Source organism: Nelumbo nucifera, chromosome 1 (genome assembly GCF_055504915.1).
Source record: "Nelumbo nucifera cultivar China Antique chromosome 1, China Antique-T2T, whole genome shotgun sequence".
In the NCBI taxonomy this organism is placed as follows: Eukaryota; Viridiplantae; Streptophyta; class Magnoliopsida; order Proteales; family Nelumbonaceae; genus Nelumbo; species Nelumbo nucifera.
The window spans coordinates 134,322,333-134,341,949 of NC_142649.1; the positions used below are offsets into that span (position 1 = coordinate 134,322,333).

General features: G+C 36.7%; 1 protein-coding gene and 1 pseudogene across 8 annotated transcripts; both read left to right on the forward strand.

Annotated features, from left to right (window-relative positions):
* Positions 1-5,018: 5,018 nt before the first annotated feature.
* Positions 5,019-19,180, forward strand: LOC104586446 (putative acyl-CoA dehydrogenase IBR3; annotated as a pseudogene). Its single transcript, XR_016080195.1, has 8 exons — positions 5,019-5,304; positions 5,788-5,897; positions 11,915-12,049; positions 12,543-12,627; positions 12,731-12,943; positions 13,381-13,533; positions 14,050-14,128; positions 18,873-19,180. The product of XR_016080195.1 is annotated as a putative acyl-CoA dehydrogenase IBR3 (transcript).
* Positions 5,904-11,979, forward strand: LOC109113920 (uncharacterized). 7 transcript variants are annotated; one of them, XM_088894352.1, is made up of 5 exons: positions 5,904-6,990; positions 8,578-8,816; positions 8,911-9,136; positions 9,229-10,219; positions 10,318-11,979. In XM_088894352.1, exons 4-5 carry the CDS (start codon positions 10,130-10,132, stop codon positions 10,855-10,857), a joined length of 630 nt encoding a protein of 209 aa, XP_088750478.1. In that variant the 5' UTR covers positions 5,904-6,990; positions 8,578-8,816; positions 8,911-9,136; positions 9,229-10,129; the 3' UTR covers positions 10,858-11,979. The 7 variants fall into 7 exon arrangements, with proteins under 7 accessions (XP_088750478.1, XP_088750479.1, XP_088750480.1 ...); XM_088894353.1 differs by having other exon boundaries at positions 8,631-8,816; XM_088894354.1 differs by having other exon boundaries at positions 5,904-6,967; positions 8,631-8,816.
* Positions 19,181-19,617: the final 437 nt, after the last annotated feature.

Sequence of the window (19,617 nt, forward strand, 5' to 3'; positions counted from 1 at the left end):
GTGACCGTTGATATTAACTCCGATCCTATATCAGTTACAGAAATTGCACCTAGTGTAGCAGAACCAATATTGACCGACCGGTTCTATTTGGTAGAATCATTGGGGGATCTACTACTGGTCTCAAGGATCCTTGAGTGGCAGGAGGAAGATGACCGTCCACTACCGGCCTACAAAACAGTTCAGTTCGAAGCATACAGATTGGATAGGATGAAGATAAAGAGCATAGGCGATCAAATGCTATTTTTGGGTGACAATTGCTCAATCTCATTGTCTAGTCGTTACTTTCCTGAATGCTGCAGAGGTGATTCCATCTACTTCAATGATGACTATTATGAAGGATACTTTAATAGTCCATCCGGTTGTCACGACATGGGAGTATTCAACCTAGCAGATGGATCTATAAAATCGTTTTACAAGGATCCTCCCATTTGGGTTACTCCTACAATTTGGGTTACACCTCAACCTTGGTAGGTCCAGCCGAGAGGTGATCAATGGAAATTAATTAATTAATAGGCTTTTGCATTTGAAAGAATTTAAAATTTTGTTTATGGTATATATAGTATGATCGATATAATATGTTTGATTGTGTTGATGAACATAAAGAATACGTTTTCTATTTATTTACTTAATTGTTTATTTTAGTAGCCGTTAATACGTCATCCATGAAATTAAAATTAAGCTCTTGTGAATGCTAAATTCTTAGATAAAATGGAGCTACCTTTCCCTTCTTCTCTCGGTGAATCTGTTGTTTTCTCTCGGTCGAACTACGATCGATCTCTTTGCATGGTCTGTCAAACATCGATCTCAATCTCTTCTCCCCATCAATCTATTGTGTTCTCTTCTATATATTGTCTTGTCAAACAGAGCAAGTAGCAGAATGAACGCGGGACGGCTGGAACTTCGAACTTTTTGCAAAGGTTTGGGTTTTGTCATTTCATTAGGTAGAATAATGGGTTTTAGACCACTTCAAATCCGGTTCAAATAAGGAACCGTCATGCCAGGTGCCAAAGATCGCCACCCAGTTTTTGTTTTTCTCTAATTTAGTTTTGCAAGACCTTAGTTCTCTCTATGGCGACCGCCAGCTATAAACCACTGGCATGCATCGTTTTTCTTGTGGTGAGAGTTTGATTTTGATCTCAATACGAGGTTTTAGTTATCCAATCTACAATTATTTTAATGTAGAATGACAAAAAGAAAAAGATGCAAGTTTGAAGGATTATATCTGCCTTAGTTTACAGATCATGTGTTGGTCGGGGATGTTTGATTTTGATATAGAAATTAAGTAATTCACACAAACAATACAAAACCAAGGGCCAAGAAAGGAGATAGTTGTAGCTAGGGGTGCTAATTTTTCACCCAACTCACCCATTATCTAATTAATCCGTCCAATCCGCCTATTTTCTTCTTTTGAATTAAATAGTTTATTATTAATATATTAAATTTTTATTAATTATTGATTAAATTTAATTTTGTCTTGAATCAACACATTTCACTCAACATAAATCCAAATCAATTTGACCTAATTCTGGACCAATCCAATGTAGTCCGACCCGATCCATCATACACCGATCCGGTCGACCCGAATCCAAAATAGACCTTGGACGGGATGGCTCAGTATCGCTTGCTTTGCCCAGTTTGGGTCGTCCGGTCCAACCATCATTCACACAGACCGACTCGACCCGGTACAAGCCGATCTGGGGTCGACCTGAATCCAAAACGGGTCAGGCTAGGTGGGATCTGGACCCTAAACCATCATGCTTGCTTTGCCCGGTTTGGACCTTCTAGTTTGTTCCATGCTCGTACAACCCGACCCGAATACGTACAGGCCTATTTTTACTTCTTTTGACCCGCTTTGGGCCAATCGGTTCGACCCCAAACCCGTGCACAAATCTGATATGATCCGACCCAAGTCAATCCACCATTAATTGAACCAGTATGGTCTGGTCCGACCGGATTGAACCAGCCCGGTCGACGTTTTCCTCCAAAACCACTTTTTCCCACAAAACCGTTGATTTTGGTCAGCAAACTGCTGAACCGGCTGGTTAACTGTTTGAATCGTTTGAATGGTTTTGACCGTTTTCCAATTTATTTTTTTATTTTTTTAATTTTTGTCAAAATGGGCTAGCTGTTCGGGTCAAACGGTCAGACTGTTCGAATCGGTAACCAGACCCCTGACCGCTTCGGTCACCGATTCATTTTTAAAAACCATGAATTAGATAGTTCAAGTTGGTCTGACCGGTTTGAGCCTATGTGGTTCATCAAATCCGAAACCCAAATATAATTAAATGACTTTGCTGCTTGTATAAAAATAACATGCATGTAATGTGACTTAAACCTTCACCACTTGTATAAATAGCAACTACTATTACCACTAAGCTATGACTAACTTATTTGTTAAAAATGAGTTAGTTTTTTGTTTTAAGTACATAAATATAAGATTAATGGGTTTGGGCGGGTTGGATTGGGTTAAAGTGGGTTTGGGTTGAACCCAACCCATTTAATTTTATATAGCTGGGTCATTAACGGGTTGGCGGGTTAAATGGGTTGGGTTGAAACTCAACCCAAACCAAACCCAACCTGCCCAATTGCCACCACTAGTTGTAGCGATGAGATAGTTACAACGTTATTTTCTACTTTAATTAAGTGATGTTTGGCATCGATGATGGTTTCACCTTGCCAATTATACAGAAACTTGTGATTTCTAGAATCATTGATTTTTGAAAAATCATCAAAATTTGTTGTTTGGTATCATTTATGCCATATAAGCTGATTTTTCAGATATTGCCTTTGAGTTATTTGGTACTGATTTTCAAGAGCTTATTATTTTTATATTAGAGTTATTATTCAATGCCATTCCATCCTCAAAAAATCAGAATCAGTTAAAAGTAAAGAAATCACCAAAAAAGGTGATCCCTGAAAAGGGAGGATTTCAATAATTGATTTTTCATTGATTTCCTAGAAATTGGCATAATCCGCCAACCAAACAAGAAAAAAGTCAATGATTCTTCAAATTCTGAATTTCCATGGGCTGAGATTTTCAATAAATTCCACATATATAAGGTGACGTGAACCGTCACCTTGCTTCTCTGTGCTCCATTATCCAAACCTTGCATTCTCCTTGACTCTCTCTCCTCTCTCCCTTTTTACCACTCCCAATTTGCCATCTCAGCACCCTCTCTCTTCAATCCTCTCCATTCCCATTGGGTTCTCTGTCTCCCCCCGCCCCCCCCTCTCACTTTCTATAACAACCTAACTTCTCTCCTTAATTAGCTCAATATATGTTTTATCCTCATCTTTATGCTATCTCTAATTCCCCTCTATTCTCTCCACTTTCTATAAAAATAGGGTCATAATTTATTAGGATTTGATTTTTCAAATCAAACAATATTTATATCTATAGACGTGATTTCAAGCAAAGAAAGGGGAATAAGAGGAATTCGATGTTTCCTATATATTCATGGAATCTTTCATTATTGTTAAATAATCCATTAGTTATGAAAATTATTAAAATTTCTGGAAAATATTCTACCAAAAATTATGAAATAATTATTTTAGGAATAATCCATTATTTAACAAATATTAAATAATTTAATAATCTACAAAAAGTAATAAAAAATCCATTATTTAATAATTTTTGGTTATTAATAAATGTTCAAAATTTCATTGTTTACCATAAAATACATTAATCATTGTAATTTAATAATTTTTCTTTAAATTTTTACAATAATAATTTATTGATTGGCAATATTACTAATTACCATAATTTACTAATTTCTATAAAATAAAAAAAGTATAGTTAACAATTATCAAATAATTTAGGGAAACTATTTAACTAATAATCCATAATTGTTTTTTAAATAAGTAATTAAAAATTAAGAAATTAATCTATGAAAAATATGTTCTCCAAAACTATTTAAATAATAATCCATTATTATTATTATTCAAGTAAATAGTTATTAAAAATTTAGGAAAATTAAATTAAGAAGTTAATCTGTTAGAAGTTGTTTCATAATTATTTAAATAACAATTCATTATTTCAATAAATAATTATTAACTAATTTAGGAAAATTATTAAGTCTATCCACACCGATCTAGACCACATGGTTGACTTTAATCATACCTGGTTTTACATTAATTAACAATAAATGTATTTTTAATTAAAAATAATGTAATTTACCATAATTACATTAATTTACTATAATTGCATTTACTTTGATTAATAGTAAATGATTTAGGCTTAAAAATTAAATAATTCACATTAATTTATCGTTATTGTAAATAACGAATTTACTATACATTACTACTAATCAATAGCAATTTAAATATTTTTTTTTGGAAATTATAATAAAATATTGTAATTTATTGTTTTTTAATTTATTATTAGTTAGTTAGTTATAGAAAATTATTAACATTGTAGGGATGGCAATTTTCCCTATAAATTTGGGTCCTACCTTGCCTTGCCTCAAATGGGGCAAGTTTTCACAAATCTTAAACAGAGGCAGATAGGAAAAGTATTTTTGTTCCAAATTAAGGATGAGATTTGCATATAACTCCCTAAACATGATGATAAATTAGTAAAATATCCATAGATTTAATATTGATTTTTAAAATATCTCTAAGTTTTTTTCATATTCTTATAATCCTAGGATCTTATAATTCAATGGGGAATGGGTGGCTTGCCCCAGACCCGCCCTGCCACTAGGGTTGGGGCGGGGATGGAGTGGAGTGTCTTGACTTTTACAGGGGCAAGGGACAAGGAGGGGTGCCCCATCCCGTGCATCAAATGGGCCGCCACTATACATATAGCGGCAACGTCAACAGCTTCTCAGCCTCTTTTCCCATCCCTCTCGTGTAGCCACATCAGCATCCCTTTTAGCTCATTGCCAGCTTCTACACGTTTTTAAGAAAGAGCCCAACTCATTTAGGAATGTAATTGATGGAGAAAGCAGAAAAACTTGTTAAACAACCTATGTAGAGGAAAGTAAACTTGTAGAGTTTCCTTATCCTTCCCACCTTTAATTAACAGCTTGTAAATGGACTTAGATAGAGGCAATCACAATTATAGTCGTGATATAATGAAATACTACCTCAAAATAGGACTCTTTTTGTTGCCTTTCCCTCTGGCCAAAACGAAAAGCGAGAGGAGTGTAAAACAGTCCCAGATTTTGCTGATCAAAGGAGTCTTCATTGTGTCAAACTTTTCTCATAGTGCTACTCCCATCACTATTCGTTGTTCACTGGGGGTTGAAGAGATCCCAGTTCACAGAGTTCATCATTCAGCTCTTATCTTTCATCTCAACCCGGGTATGACTTTAGTTAGTTTCAGTTTTTGTTAGATTGGTTTGCAGTCGAAATTCGAAATCTTTTAAAATCAAAATTGGATTCGTAGTTTGTTTGATTCAGACATGAATGGAAATGAGAATTTGAATCACCACGAATGAGATTTTTTTCTCAAAAGAGAAACAAAGAATGGCCATTTCCTCAAATAGGGTAATGCAATTTCAGCAGAATGAGAATGGAATTCCGATTCCGCCCAACCAAACACAGTTAGAATCTAAATAGCCCATTCGCAATTCACGGAACATATGAAGACTTGTTTTGTTCCATCTGGCTTAGTTTTTTTTAATGGTTCCATCTCACTTAAAAGTTTCTTTGCATCTAGAAAGTAGAAAGTAGAGGAGGAAAACTTCCATCCCTTTTCTAGTCAAGTATGATAAAGAAATTTCCAAATTTATTTTGATATTTTGTGCTCATTCTGCTGGTTTTATGTTGAAAATGGGATTCTAGGAGACTTGCCGGCATCCGGAGAGTTCGTAGGATGCCAATGGATGGAGTCTTATTGGCCCAACATCGATGTTGCTGCAACTGTAATTCGGGTCAAGAAGAAAGTTAATCAGGTCAGTTTCAACTAATAACCGGACCCATTAATTGAAATTGGTTCACCCATTTTTGTCACTGTGGGGCACGGCGGGCACCCATGCTGTAAACATTAATTCGGCGTGATTCAATTTTTTGCCCTAACTAAGATCCAAGAGTGTAGCTCATTTGCTAGCTTTGAAGGAGAAAGAGTATAGAATTTAATGCTTTCGAAGACAATCTTCCTCCTTGGTGGTCTAGCCCACGTAATTATCCAATATAATTTATTTAAGTTACATAATTGAGGTACCCACGCCTCTTGGACTGAAGGGGTGCTCAACTGCCCATTCATTTATTTAATTAACTTAAGTTATTTAGCTTAATCACTTGTTTTACTTATTTCATTAACCTAATTTACTTAACAAATGTAATTAGTTAATTAACTTAATTAGTTGATCCATTTAAATAACTTAATTATCTTAACTAATATAATTACTTGATTTAATTGTTTTATTAACCTAATTGGCTTAATAATAGGCTCTTTTCTTCTTAGGCCATGTTCGTTTTCCGTGAAAAAGTTTACCTGTGTTCGGATTTCAAAATTTTGTGGGACCTATAGTAAGTTTGATTTACCCGAGTATCACTTACCCTTGCGAGACTCGGGTAAGTTGATTTCCCAAGTGGAGGGTAGGCAGATAAAAATAGAAAATCTCAATATTGCCCCCAAAAGATATAAAAGTTCGAGACTCTACCTCTCCGAAAAATCACCTCTGTGTTTCCCTCCTTCACTTCGTTCTACTTCTCCGAAAATCACCAACTGCCTTTCTCCTCCACTCCTTTCTTCTTCTGTGCCATTATTTATTTCAGACAGAGAATGCTGAGTTCTGCTTTTCTTCTACCGCTGATGTGTGTCTCTGAGTTCTCTGCATATCTCTGCGTTTCTCCTCCGAAAATCACCTCTGCGTATCTCCCAGTTCTGCTTCTCTGCCTTCGCTTCTGCTACATCAAGTCATCACAAATGCTGAAGAGTTGTCGTCGCCGTCCTCCATCTGTTGCCAGCACCATTGATCATCCCAGTTGTTGTCGCCGCTCCGTCTAGTTGCCGTCACTGGTCATTTTTCCTCCATTTAAATAGTAAGAATTGCTATTTCACTTGCCGTTGATCCACCGTTCCTCTGTAATGCATTGATTGTTGCTTATTTTTTTAATCTTATTAAAAAAATATTGCTTCTCATCTTATTATTTCTCTTTTATCATTATTTCATTGATTTCCTTTTTATTTTGATTTTTTTGTTTCTAGATTTCTTGGATGTAGTATTTTGGTTTTTTAATCAACTGTGATACCTAGAGTTTCTAGAATCAAAACATAAATAATTCTTGTTGTAGAAGATCTACTCAGTGAATCACTGTAAGTAGTTGATTAATTTTGAATTTCCAGATAACATTGTCTTGTTTTCTATTTCATGAATTTTGCATCCAATTCTGATGGCTTCTTCATTCAGTATTCAATATCTTCTAATGGATTTTGATTAGGCTGAAAAAATAAATATCTTTTTTTAATGAAAGAATTGACTGATAAAATTGGCTTAGATAGGCCAACCTACTATCTGGATTGAACTGAGTTAACTGATGGAAGGTCGCATGCTATTTGATTCATAGGCATAAATCATAACCACTTTCTCGCAAGTTTTGTACCGATAATGCATAGGCTGCAAGTACATGGCTGCATCAACACACAAATTTTCCAAATTCAGAGACATTTAATGCCAACAAACCGGTACTTTGGTAGTAAACTGTAGTTTGGTTTTCGTTTTCTGCATCCAAGAAAACCAAACCAGGATTAGGTTGACTACTTGACAGAGGAAGAACAATGCAGGACTGAAAATAACTAAAGGCTCTAGAGGAATACATAGAGAGCAAAATTATGTGATTTTCCAGGAAAGAAATGCTAATCAGTACAACAAAAAGAAGAAAATAAAAAAATAAAATTGCATATGTAATTTACCTACAGAGAAAACCCTCTTGGATGTAAGAAATCTCAGTAAGACTGTAATGTGAAGAAAGCTATAAAACTAGAGAAGCATCAAGGGCCTATCTGACAATATTACCTCAGATGCACCTATCCAAACTCATCCTATAGGTAGTAAAGAGACAAGATACACTGTATCACATTACACTACAAATAAGGAAGAATGAAATCTAGTTGAGATTCTATTGTGGATGGATGAATATTGTGATATAAAATTTATTGTAAAATAAAATGTAATATAAAAAATACATTCATTATCACTTTCCGGTGCCCACAGACGGGCGACTCCACTGGGGAGACCCTGGGAACAGTGTGAATGCCATTTCCCTTGCTGGTTCCAGCTGTGGCAATCAGTTTCGGTTCCCAGACAGCAATTTGTTTTCTGTAAAATTTAAAGTCCCTCTTGTTTGCACTTTTTTTTGCAGCTTGTTCTAAGTTTGTTTTTAGTTGAAGCATTCCTAGTTTTATTAGTATGGGTCTGGATTGAATTCCTAGGACGGATAGCTGTCTTGATTTTGCCCCAACCTGACATAATCCCTGCCAGAACTCGGGCCCTGCTCAGCTCCGGGTGGACATTTGTGGGCATAAGCTGAACATCGGTTACATAGTGTAAATATATTACATAACTGTATATGCTAGTTTAAATGCACATTGTTATAGTTGTAAATATATAATGTACATGTATACACTAGGGTCAAATATAGTAGAAGGTAATGCTGACTTCAAGCTTGAGTTTCCAATCTAGAGCCCAAAATATTCAGGCCTAATCCATCCAAAAGATCGGATTGAGCTGGACGAGGTTTGGGTTAGACCCGTCCAAGTTGCAGCCCATTTGGTGTTGAATGCAATGGTACGCCTGTATGAAGTTCTACTTAAAAAACCTCGACCTGTGACTGCAAACTCAACTGATGAGAAATGGAAATGGTTCAAGGTTTGTCTACTTTTTTATATATTTGTTTTTCCATTACAACATATATTCAGGATTATTGTCCTTAAATTCATCTTTTTTTGGTGTATGTGTGTAGAATTGCCTAGGGGCTCTAGATGGAACCTATATTAGAGTTCGAGTGCCTGAAAAGGATAAGCCTAAGTATCGAATGAGGAAGAATGAAATTGCAACAAATGTCTTGGGCGTTTGCTCCCTAGAAATGCAATTCATTTATGTTTTACCTGGTTGGGAGGGATCTGCCCATGACACTAGAGTCCTTCATGATGCCATCTCAAGGAGAAATGACTTGTAAGTACCACAAGGTATATAATAAACCCTAACCACTAAGGAAATAGTTTAGAGAGAACTAATGCAACCATTTACTAATTTAATATATGTTTTGTTACTTGTCTAGGTTGCTATTATTTGTGTGATGCTGGGTACCCTAATAGTGATGGATACTTAACACCTTATAGAGGACAAAGATATCATCTAAATGAGTGGAGGCAAGGGCACCAATCCAACACCCTAGCTGAGATTTTCAACATGAGACATTCTGCAGCCAGGAATGTAATTGAGAGGACATTTGGCCTCCTTAAAATAAGATGGACAATACTTAGGACCCCAACTTGGTATCCAATAAGAACCCAAGTTAGGATCATTATTGCATGTTGCCTCCTATACAACTACATATGGAGAAGCATGCCAAATGACCCCATGGAAGCAGGACTTGAAGAATTTTTTGTTGGTGAACAAGGCCAAAGTGCAACTGAGGTAGATTATGAACGAATAACAAGCCTAGATGGTAGTAGGGAGTGGAATGCATTTAGAGACAACTTGGCAAATCAAATGTGGCAGCACTTTAGACACCAATAGAAATTTCTATTTGTTACTTTTGTGTTGTAATAAAGTATTACTTGTTCATTATGTTTACTATGAAACTATTGTGTATTACTCTTGTGATGTTTAGTAAATAGTGGTTTGTTTCAGTAGCATTTGTTGATTTATTTGCTTGTATTTGCCTTATGTTTATGTATTACTTGTTTTTAGACATGGCTAGCAAAGACAAGGAAAAAAAGCAACCAACTAGACAAAATAGAATTTGCTCAAAAGAAGAAGGCAAGTTAATTGAAGGATTAATGATGCTAGTTCATATAGGGACGTGGAGATTAGACAATGGGACCTTCAAGTTAGGGTACTTGAGTTAGTTAGAGAGGTTCATGGAAACGAACCTCCCTAGATGTGGATTGAAAGCAAACCCACACATTGAGTTTAGAGTGAAACATATGAAGAGATAGTATGTAGCCATTTGTGAAATGCTCGACCCTAGTTGCTTATGGTTTGGATGGGGTGATGTAAAAAAGTGTATCACTTATGAAGACGAGGTCTTCAATGGTTGGGTTAAGGTAATTGTTATCAATTATAATTTATAATGAAGCAAATGTTTATATTTATTTCACATAACTTCTAATTTGTTAATGTACTTTTGTTGTAATAAATGCAGAGCCATCCACATGCTAAGGGGTTAAGAAACAAGGCTTTCCCATTTTTTGATGACCTTTCCATTATATTTGGGAGAGATAGAGCAACTGGGGAGAGTGTAGAGGCTCCTGCTGATGCTGTAGAAAATGTGAAAAGGGAGGAGTATAACAACCCTCCTATAGTGGGTGAATCGGTCAATGGTGAAGAAACCCAATATAATGGAATAGAGTTCATTCAGGATGATGGGATAGCTTCTCATTCTACTACACAATCCCCTAATCATCGACCTCAATTAGGTGCTTCATCAGCCCCTCACCCTCATAGAGCAAGTAAGAGATCAAGAAGCAACACAGATGATGATCCCGTGGCTAGGGCTCTTATAGATGAGTTGTCTAGGGTGGGACAACACTTTTTCATGGTAGGGGACAGAATATCTCAAGTGGCAGATGCTCTTATTGACAAAGAGGGTAGGGAGATGAGGATGAGGGTGTTTGACGAGTTAATGAAGGTCACTAGTTTAAGCATGAATGCAAGGATGAAGGTAGGAAAGGAAGATGACTAGTGACATGAGTGAGGTGGAGTATTTTTTTCAGCTTGCCACCGGATTTCAGACATGCATACATCTAATCCGAACTCCTTCAAGACCAATGAACACCTTATGTTGTGTTGAATGAAGATTGAAGAATAAAGAGAGTATGGAATTGAATAAAAAGGCCACTATCCATTGTTGGTCTCAGCTTATGGAATTGAATACTGTTCTTGTTTCATTGATAAAAGTACTGTTCATATTTCATAATATTTCTATAGGAATTTGGTGTAATGTGAGGCAAGGAAATACTACTATCAGTATGGTTTAGAAACCTAACTCATTTCTTTTCACATATAATTCATGCAAAATTTGTTTCCTAAGGGCATCCATCTATGTCTTAATTTTACTAGCACGGAGAACTGATTTTCTGATACTTTTAACCATATCAATACTTTGAGCCTTGATTAGTAATTGATTATTCTTTTAGTTTCCAATCAAAATGAATAGATAAAGTTCCCAACATGCAAGTAAATAAAATTCACTGATTAGTTTGGACTTTGAAATGACAGATGTTTATGTTTGTAATAATCTGCATATTGGTACATTCGTATTCTGATATTATTTTTAGAACGATGACAGGGTAGAGGCAGAGCAGAACACCTCCTAACCTCATGCATTTGCACAAAGGGGTCTTTTTAAGTATCGCCCACTTGTGATTTAAGGCCAATATATCCTCTTAGTTTTAATTTCTTTGATACCTCATTGGTAATTATCTGTTTAGTACATTCGTTTACTTTGGGGGGAAATTGCTTGGTGAAATGGTAAAATCTCAGGCTGACAAGTGTGGTGCACCTGACACTGGAAATATGGAGGTTAATCATGTTTCGGAGATTGCTTTCATCTATTTTGTTCTGGCCTATGAAATATATTTTCATTTGATGGTTAATCATGTATTAATCGATGGTAAAATCTATCAACAGGTGTTCAACTGTTTTTTCTTTTTTTGGTTTGTTTAGAAGAGAATATGCCATACCTAATGAATCTATTTTGGATTTTGTGTATCTTTGTGTTGTGCTCTCTTCTGTTCTAGGTATTGTTGCGGTATGGAAGTAAAGAGCAACTAGAAGAGTGGCTTATTCCTTGATGGGAAAATTCGTTCTGGATTTGCAATGGCAGAACAAGTTGTGTCTTCTGATGCAACCAATATTGAGTGTTCAATAAAAAGGTAGGTTCATGAAAGAAGTTTTAATTGGAAAGGTCAACAAGAACTGTATAATATAGCATGAGTTTCTGGATTTCAAAGACATGGATTTGTGGACTAGCAGTCTTATAGGGTAGAAAGAATATTGAGGATGATGAGTAGGGGAAGGTCAGATTCTTGATCATTTTCAAGTGTTTTTTGTGATACGGTAGTAAGGTGGATTGTCAGAGTAGGTACTCAATATTGATTTACTACTAAGGAAATACCTGTATAATAGGTAGGTGGATATGCAATATGTTCACCTTTTGGAGCTCAGTGTTAACTTCCTTGGTTGCTAAAAGTTTAGAACTGTATGCTCTGGTCATGAATTTTGGGTTCTGAATTATGAAGTATATTTTAAGACAACTAACATGTTAATTATTTCGCAGCAATGTTCTATAACTGTTGGTATTAATTGGTCTAGAGTGGGATTTCTGCTCATTATTATTGATGGATCACCTAAACATTCTCTATGCAGACAAGGGGACTTTTATTGCATCAATGGAAAGAAGTGGTGGACAAGTGGAGCAATGGATCCTAGGTGCAGAGTTCTGATAGTCATGGTTAGTTGTACTTGTGTAGCCACTTTTGGAACTTCAAGAGAATAGAACACTACTGCCACTGTGTTTTGGTTGATGTCTTTAAGGTGATCTAAATAACATGCAGGGAAAGACAGACTACACGGCTCCCAAACATAAGCAGCAATCCATGATGATCCTAGTTGATACGAATACTCCTGGTATACATGTAAAGAGACCACTCATGGTATTTGGATTTGATGATGCACCACATGGGCATGCAGAAATATTGTTTGAGAATGTACTTGTGCCTGCCAAGAATATACTTCTGGGAGAAGGACGTGGATTTGAGATTGCACAGGTGAAAATTATTTGACCTTTTTAAAGCTTACCTCTTGAGGGATGTTTGGATCCTGTTCAAACCACTCCACTCTATTCAGTGGCAAGTTAGGGTTAGCATCCTTTGTCAAATGGATCTCCTTCATGACCTATTCAAAACAAAATTTGGACTGCAGATTGATTTACTATGAATGGTCAAGATGCTAATAGGAGAAATGGGTAGATAATTCGATTATAGAGGGGTTTTGCTGGGGTGTCATAGAAATATGGTACCATCCCTCTGCATATGCCTCACATAATCATGTTTACAAATTTATTGTGGTAGGGCTTCATTTGGTTCTACCTCGTGAATTAACTTTAGATTACCCTGTGTCTTTGTTAAATCTAAAATAAATTCTATCACATCTTCGTGGATACTTTAGATTATCATATACTTCAAATTATCTTGAAAATTTGCAGGGCAGGCTAGGTCCTGGAAGGCTACACCATTGCATGAGACTGATAGGTGCTGCAGAGCGTGAGATGGGGATGATGGAACAAAGAGCTCTTAAAAGGAAGGTGTTTGGAAAATTGATTGCTGAGCAAGGTTCATTTCTCTCTGATATTGCAAAGGTGTGTTATTCAATTCTTTGTATTGGATTGCCCATCCTGACTCTGAAACAGAGAAAGATACCTCCCTAGCTTTGTGAAGAAAAACTGATGAAATCCATTACCAAAATACAAATTGCTGAAGTTTCTATATATGAATTTTTAGAATCTCTTTACCCACTTATATTGCTTGCTGCCAAAAAAAATATTAACAGGTTCTAAATGCAATACGGCTACATCTGTAACAGTTATACCATAGAAAGGTTCTATACTTGTATATAGTTAAGCTTGTGTTATCACCTATTGGGTTGTTATACTGATTGGCCATCTCATTTATGAAACTTGTGTCGATCTAACTTGACTCAGAACTTGAGTCATTTGGTGGGGCTTCAAAACTGAAGAACTCATTTATTAGAAGTGTATAGGTCTTGGGCCATTTATGCATCTAATAATCTAGTAAGCTTGATTAAATAAAAAAGTCAGATAATTATTTTGGCCTTGATAAATCCATGTGAATTAGAATTGTATCATGTTTTGTAGTGTCGAATGGAATTGGAAAAGACTAGACTGGTAGTTCTTGAAGCAGTAGATCAGCTTGATTGTCTTGGACATGGCCAAGGTAAGAGATTATTTATATATTAACCTGGAAACTGGATTGGTCTAGACAATTAAACCCTATAGTATAGTCACCGAGCTGCCTTCTTGATTCTGACTATTTCCTGTTGCTTTTAAGTCCCAAATACTTGATTGGTTTGTTAAATCATATAAACCTCCAATGGTTCTGAGCTATTTTAAATCTTGCATATGCTCAACTTTTAGTTATTTCCCCCAAAACCCAAATAAATAATAATAATAAAAATAAAAAAGGAAGAAAATCTGCTTACATTGAGGCTAGGTGATAGGAGAGCACCTTCTCACTTGGGTGATTAAGTGCCAAAGTTATAGCAGCAAGAAATTTAACTAAAGTGCATGGTGAGGCATGCACCTAAACAAAGTCCTTGCTTGGTTTGGTTTATCAACTTGCATAGTTTTACAAAAAAACTTTGCTTGCTTTCCTACAGTTTTGCATTGGTGAAAAATTATAACATGCCATGCACTATCGAATCAGCATCATTGGAGCCTAAACATGGCAACAAATTCATTGCTGGTGGTGAAGACATGTGGATACAAGTCTGGTTCATTAATATAAATTATGTATGTATGGTTGATCTTCTGGGTCGAGCTGGTCTCCTTGACCTTGCATATAGTTTCATGAAAGCCATGACCTTTGTTGCTCTTCTTGTCTGGTTCATGGGGATGCTGAAATAGCAAAAACAATATCGAAGCATATCATCGACAAGGCTGGTTGTCTGAGAGATGGAGAGTACATGATGCTGTCTAACATGTTTGCATTGCATGGTAGATGGAAAGAAGCAGATAACTGGAGAAGAATGATGAAAGAAGCAAGGATTGGTAAAGTTGTTGGTTGTAGTACTGAAGGGATTAGAGATCCATCATATGGATGGCTGAACCCTGCAGGTAGGTTAGGCGAAATTTAAAAAATTTCCTCTCCCCTCATCTGGGAATCACATTCTCTGTTTTAGAAAATCTGCATTTTCAAGGATCAATCTTGAACCATAAACCGAACCAGATCTGAAACCAGAAATAGGAGAGGGATATACCTGATACGGAGAAGCAGTATCTCCCAATGGAGGTGTTCACGCCCAAGGAAGGAACCAAAAACTTCTCTCACTGAAGATGGCGCAGTGTAGGATGGAGCAGAATCAACAATGTTCGTCCAACGAATCGAACTCTTCACAAGAATTCGCTGGAGGCTATGAGCACAACTTCAGATCAGCCTTTCTCCAAAGGCTGATATCAAGATCCAATCTTGATCGTTCCTGCTATAAAGAGGAGATCGAACTGGCAGTTATGGCGGCGGCAGGAAGGAGGCAGCAAGGAGAAAACAACTCAGTCTCACTGGGTGCTATGTTCTCTCTCTGTTTTGAATGTGATGATCTTCTAAAGGCTGCCGCCCCCTTCTCCTTTTATAACCTTAAAGGGATCAACTCCTAATCCCATTAGGAGTTGCTGATCCAAATCATATTTGGATCTGAATTCCCTTTAAGAGATAATGATAGACCCTTATCTTATCTGCTAATTAGATCAACCCTCTCCTAATCTTATCATGTGGTTTCCAGATCTGAATCTGTATTCAGATTTGGACTCTCTGAGTGGATAGGGTAAGACCCTATCCTATCTGCTAATCTAATCTCAGATTTGCCCCTTTATTTAACTGATCAAATCAGCCTAGTTCGAAATGGGCTTTAGGCCCAATAAGAGTATGTGCTCACTTAGCCTTCCAAATTGTTGCCCAGTTGGGCTTCCTTGTATGGCGTGGGACCCAAGCATTGATCTACACATCAACCACAAGGGTTCGACCCAGCCTTTGTTACAAGGCCTAGCCGAATTCACTGGAAAGCCTAGTGAACCCCTTGAGCCCATCACATGGACTCTATGGGCCCAACACTTACACTAAGTGGTCCCTGGGCCAAACCACCTTGTAACACCCAGGGACTGTGGGCAGATGCAAGATTAGCCCATCAGGTATTACCCTCAATGGTCTTACATTTAACCTCTCAGCCCATAATGATCATACACTGCCTGACAAGAGAGGACCTCTCCCTCGGCTGCAAGGAACAGTGCTGCACTCTCTACTCACATGGATCCCGGGAATTAAAACCTTTTGCAAACAATTTGAAACCGTAACATATATATATACTTTTATATCCGCATATAAAATATATTTTGCAAAACAAATCTCAACGATTGAAATCGGCTACCGACAATCTTGGTTTCCATCAAAGAGAGTGCATTCCCGATCATTACCTTTGTTCGACAAAGGGACTGATCCTGTCACTATGATCACCCACTCGGATGAATTCTCGGACTGTCTCAACATACCCAGGTTTTGACCCCCTCTAAGGATCTCCTTGATTGGCACCTAGTGCAATATCATAATCGAGTCTAGGGGTCAGGTGTAACTTTCCAGTTTTGCCCACTAATCACCAAGGTCCAGGGCAATACTGGAAATCTGGTCTGGTTCAAGGTTTCAAGTAAACCTACACTGCATGTACCTCGGGTCTCACCTTGGCAGCTGAGACATTCCACCCCAGCACTTGGCGACACATCAGTGTCAGCCTTAGTAGGATAAATCTCCCCAGACTTATCCAACGGCTGTGAACATTCTAAACTAACACGAGTCTCATAAGTGTCCAGTTTAAGGGTATTACATAGAAACACACCACAATAACATGAATCAAATATGTACTTTATTCATTTACAATAAATGTCATAATGTATATCAATCTGATTGGAGCTAAGGGCATACCTGTCTAACAAGTACTATAGAGGTCAATGGTAGAATGCATAGATTTATGGCCGGAGACAGAGAAGGTGGTTAAGCCTAGCTTGACGACATCAGGACCTCAAGAATACTTGATTAGAAAAGCTGGGTTGTATGAGTTCGCTTGATAGTTGATACTTGTATCAGCATATCAGCATCAATCATAAACATGTTTGATCCAGCTTCCAGCATCTTTCAGCCCTTCTAATCAGCAAGTCAACATCTTCAACAATTTTTGTTAAAACAAAACAATGGTGACACCAGTAAATAAGTTATAGGTTTTGGATATTTGAGGCTAACTGTATTGTGAAACAAATATCACTTTTTTCAATGTGTTTATTGAGGCTGAAGCATCCATTATACAGTTTGCTAATATAGCATACACGCAGGATATCTGAGGCTAACAGTCCAATCACTTGTTGCCTTAGCTTTTCTAAATCAAAGCCTTACAAAATGCTTTGATTTTAGACCATTTGACAGCTTTTCCAATTATCTATTCATTTGTCAATTAATTGTTTTCTCTTTTTTCTGTTTTCAAGTTTTGACAGTCTTAAATGCCCAAAATTTGAGCCCAAAATAATGGCAGATGGTGTTTTCTTCTATCGTTCCAGAGGAAAAACTTGAATTAGGCTCAAATTGGGTTTAAAAGAAGAGGCAGCATGGTTTATTTCCAAAAATTTTAAGGACATTTAAGACTTTGTGACATGGTTTTCAAATCCATGTCCAAAGGGTAAAGTTGGCAAGAGGTGAAAAATTGACCAACTTACCTGGGAGAGTGGATGTTGCAAAAGAACATGGGAAAGTAAAGAATCTCATTTACTTAGGTAAATTAAACGGAAAAAGAACATGGGTAAATGCACTTACCCAGGTAAGTGGTTCCTAGGTAAATGAGATTCCGAAAAAAGAACATGGCCTTAAAGTAAGGTCGTACATCGGCCGGCCTTTTGTGTTTAGACCAGAATTTTATGGAAATCCATCTTTACAACATATTTCATATTAACACCCATTAATTATACGTTCTTGCCCCGCAAGATGCAAATGGAAAGCATGTAACTCAAAGTAGGTCGTTCAATTGGGAAACAGTTAGTTGCTGGAGCAAAAATAGGAGGAACAAGTCGTACATTTGGGCATGGGGCGGACTAGCACTACAAGGTAATGGCCGTGTTGTACTAAAAATAGGAAATGTGTGAACTTTTGAGGGTAGAGTAAATTCTATTGGAAATCATGCTAAATAGGTTGAAAAGCACCTTGCATTGTGTTCATGGTTTATCTATACATAGATTGTTTAAGGGTATGCCCTACCATAGGTTTTAAATATTTTGATAATTTATGATTTGTTTGCTTGTATTACATACCTTGTAATGGGAGGTGTGTGCACTGACTGGTTAATCTGATTTGGCATTTTATGGGTCCCTTCTCCTTTGTACAGTTCCTTGGTGTACAAAGGATCATACATACCTGTTCTGTTCAGATACACCATCCCAAACCAAGGATGGTTTTGAAAAGAAAAGAAAAAAAGCTTCTTCTACTACCACCCCGGGCCAAGGATGCTCTGCTGCTCCTCTATAAATTCCGCCTAAACCCAAGGAGCCAAGATTGTCAATCAAGTAGTAATCAAAGTTTACTTTGGTTCTACCTATTTCTAGGGTATAAACATCTCAATGTTGTTCCATGTCTATGCTTTAACTGATATTCTAGGATTATGTTTCATCATTAATAAACATCATTAATAATCAAGTAGTAAAGAACAGAATGTCATATGACCAAGAAATTGTATTTGAGGGATTCCTTGTATGGCAGATTTGATCATATATTATCTCTTTTGTCCAGTAGAATCCTGTTTGCTTAGATAGGCGTGTGTCTTGATCTTCTTTCCTTTTGTAGTTCTTTATTCTCTATCAGGTTGCTGAATAACAAATACCTTAATTTTCTTTTGATTACCTAACTTTACACTTCTCACTTGTTCTTTCAACTTCAGGGTTAGACTGAAAAGTTCAAGGAAAAAGATCCACACTATACTGGAGCAGCAACACTTACCTATGATACATTCATGGCAATGATCATTCCATTCCTTGTATCATAGACTGAGTTTTGTTTTGATTCTATTACATTGTATCATATATTTTTTTCGCATGTTACATTGTATCATTCTGTATCATGGAATGTATGTATTTTAAGTGTTTCATTGTTCAGTTTTGAAAGGCATGTGAATATGACCCTTCAGGGGAGTGGAATGGAGGATGATCTTAGGCAAATGAAAGAGAACATTTTTCATTTTTCAAGAAATTTAAATTTTGGAATTGCATAATTGGTCTTTTTGAGAACACAAATAAAACTGGTAACTCATGGGATGCAGTTTCCTCAAATTGCATGCATTGACCAAGGCTCACTTCCATATTGTGTTTTAGTTGTCCAACTTGTCAAAATGAATGAAAGATGCAACCTATATGTTAAGTTTCAAAATCTTTCAATTTTTTTTTCTAATTTTTCTTTTTTTCTGGTAAACTACGTCTTGTCCTGGTTTTAGGCTCAATTTCTTGGTGTGATGGTAAATCATGGGTGAAAAGTATGAGAACGCAGGTTTGAGCCTCAAAGTAGCCACTTTGTGCAGAAAAAAAGAAAAAAAAACAAAGGTTAGGTCCACATCTACTCCACCTTCCCAAGAGCCTAGATATTTCTGACAAACATTGGGTAATGGCCTTTTTTATATATTGTCCCTTTTT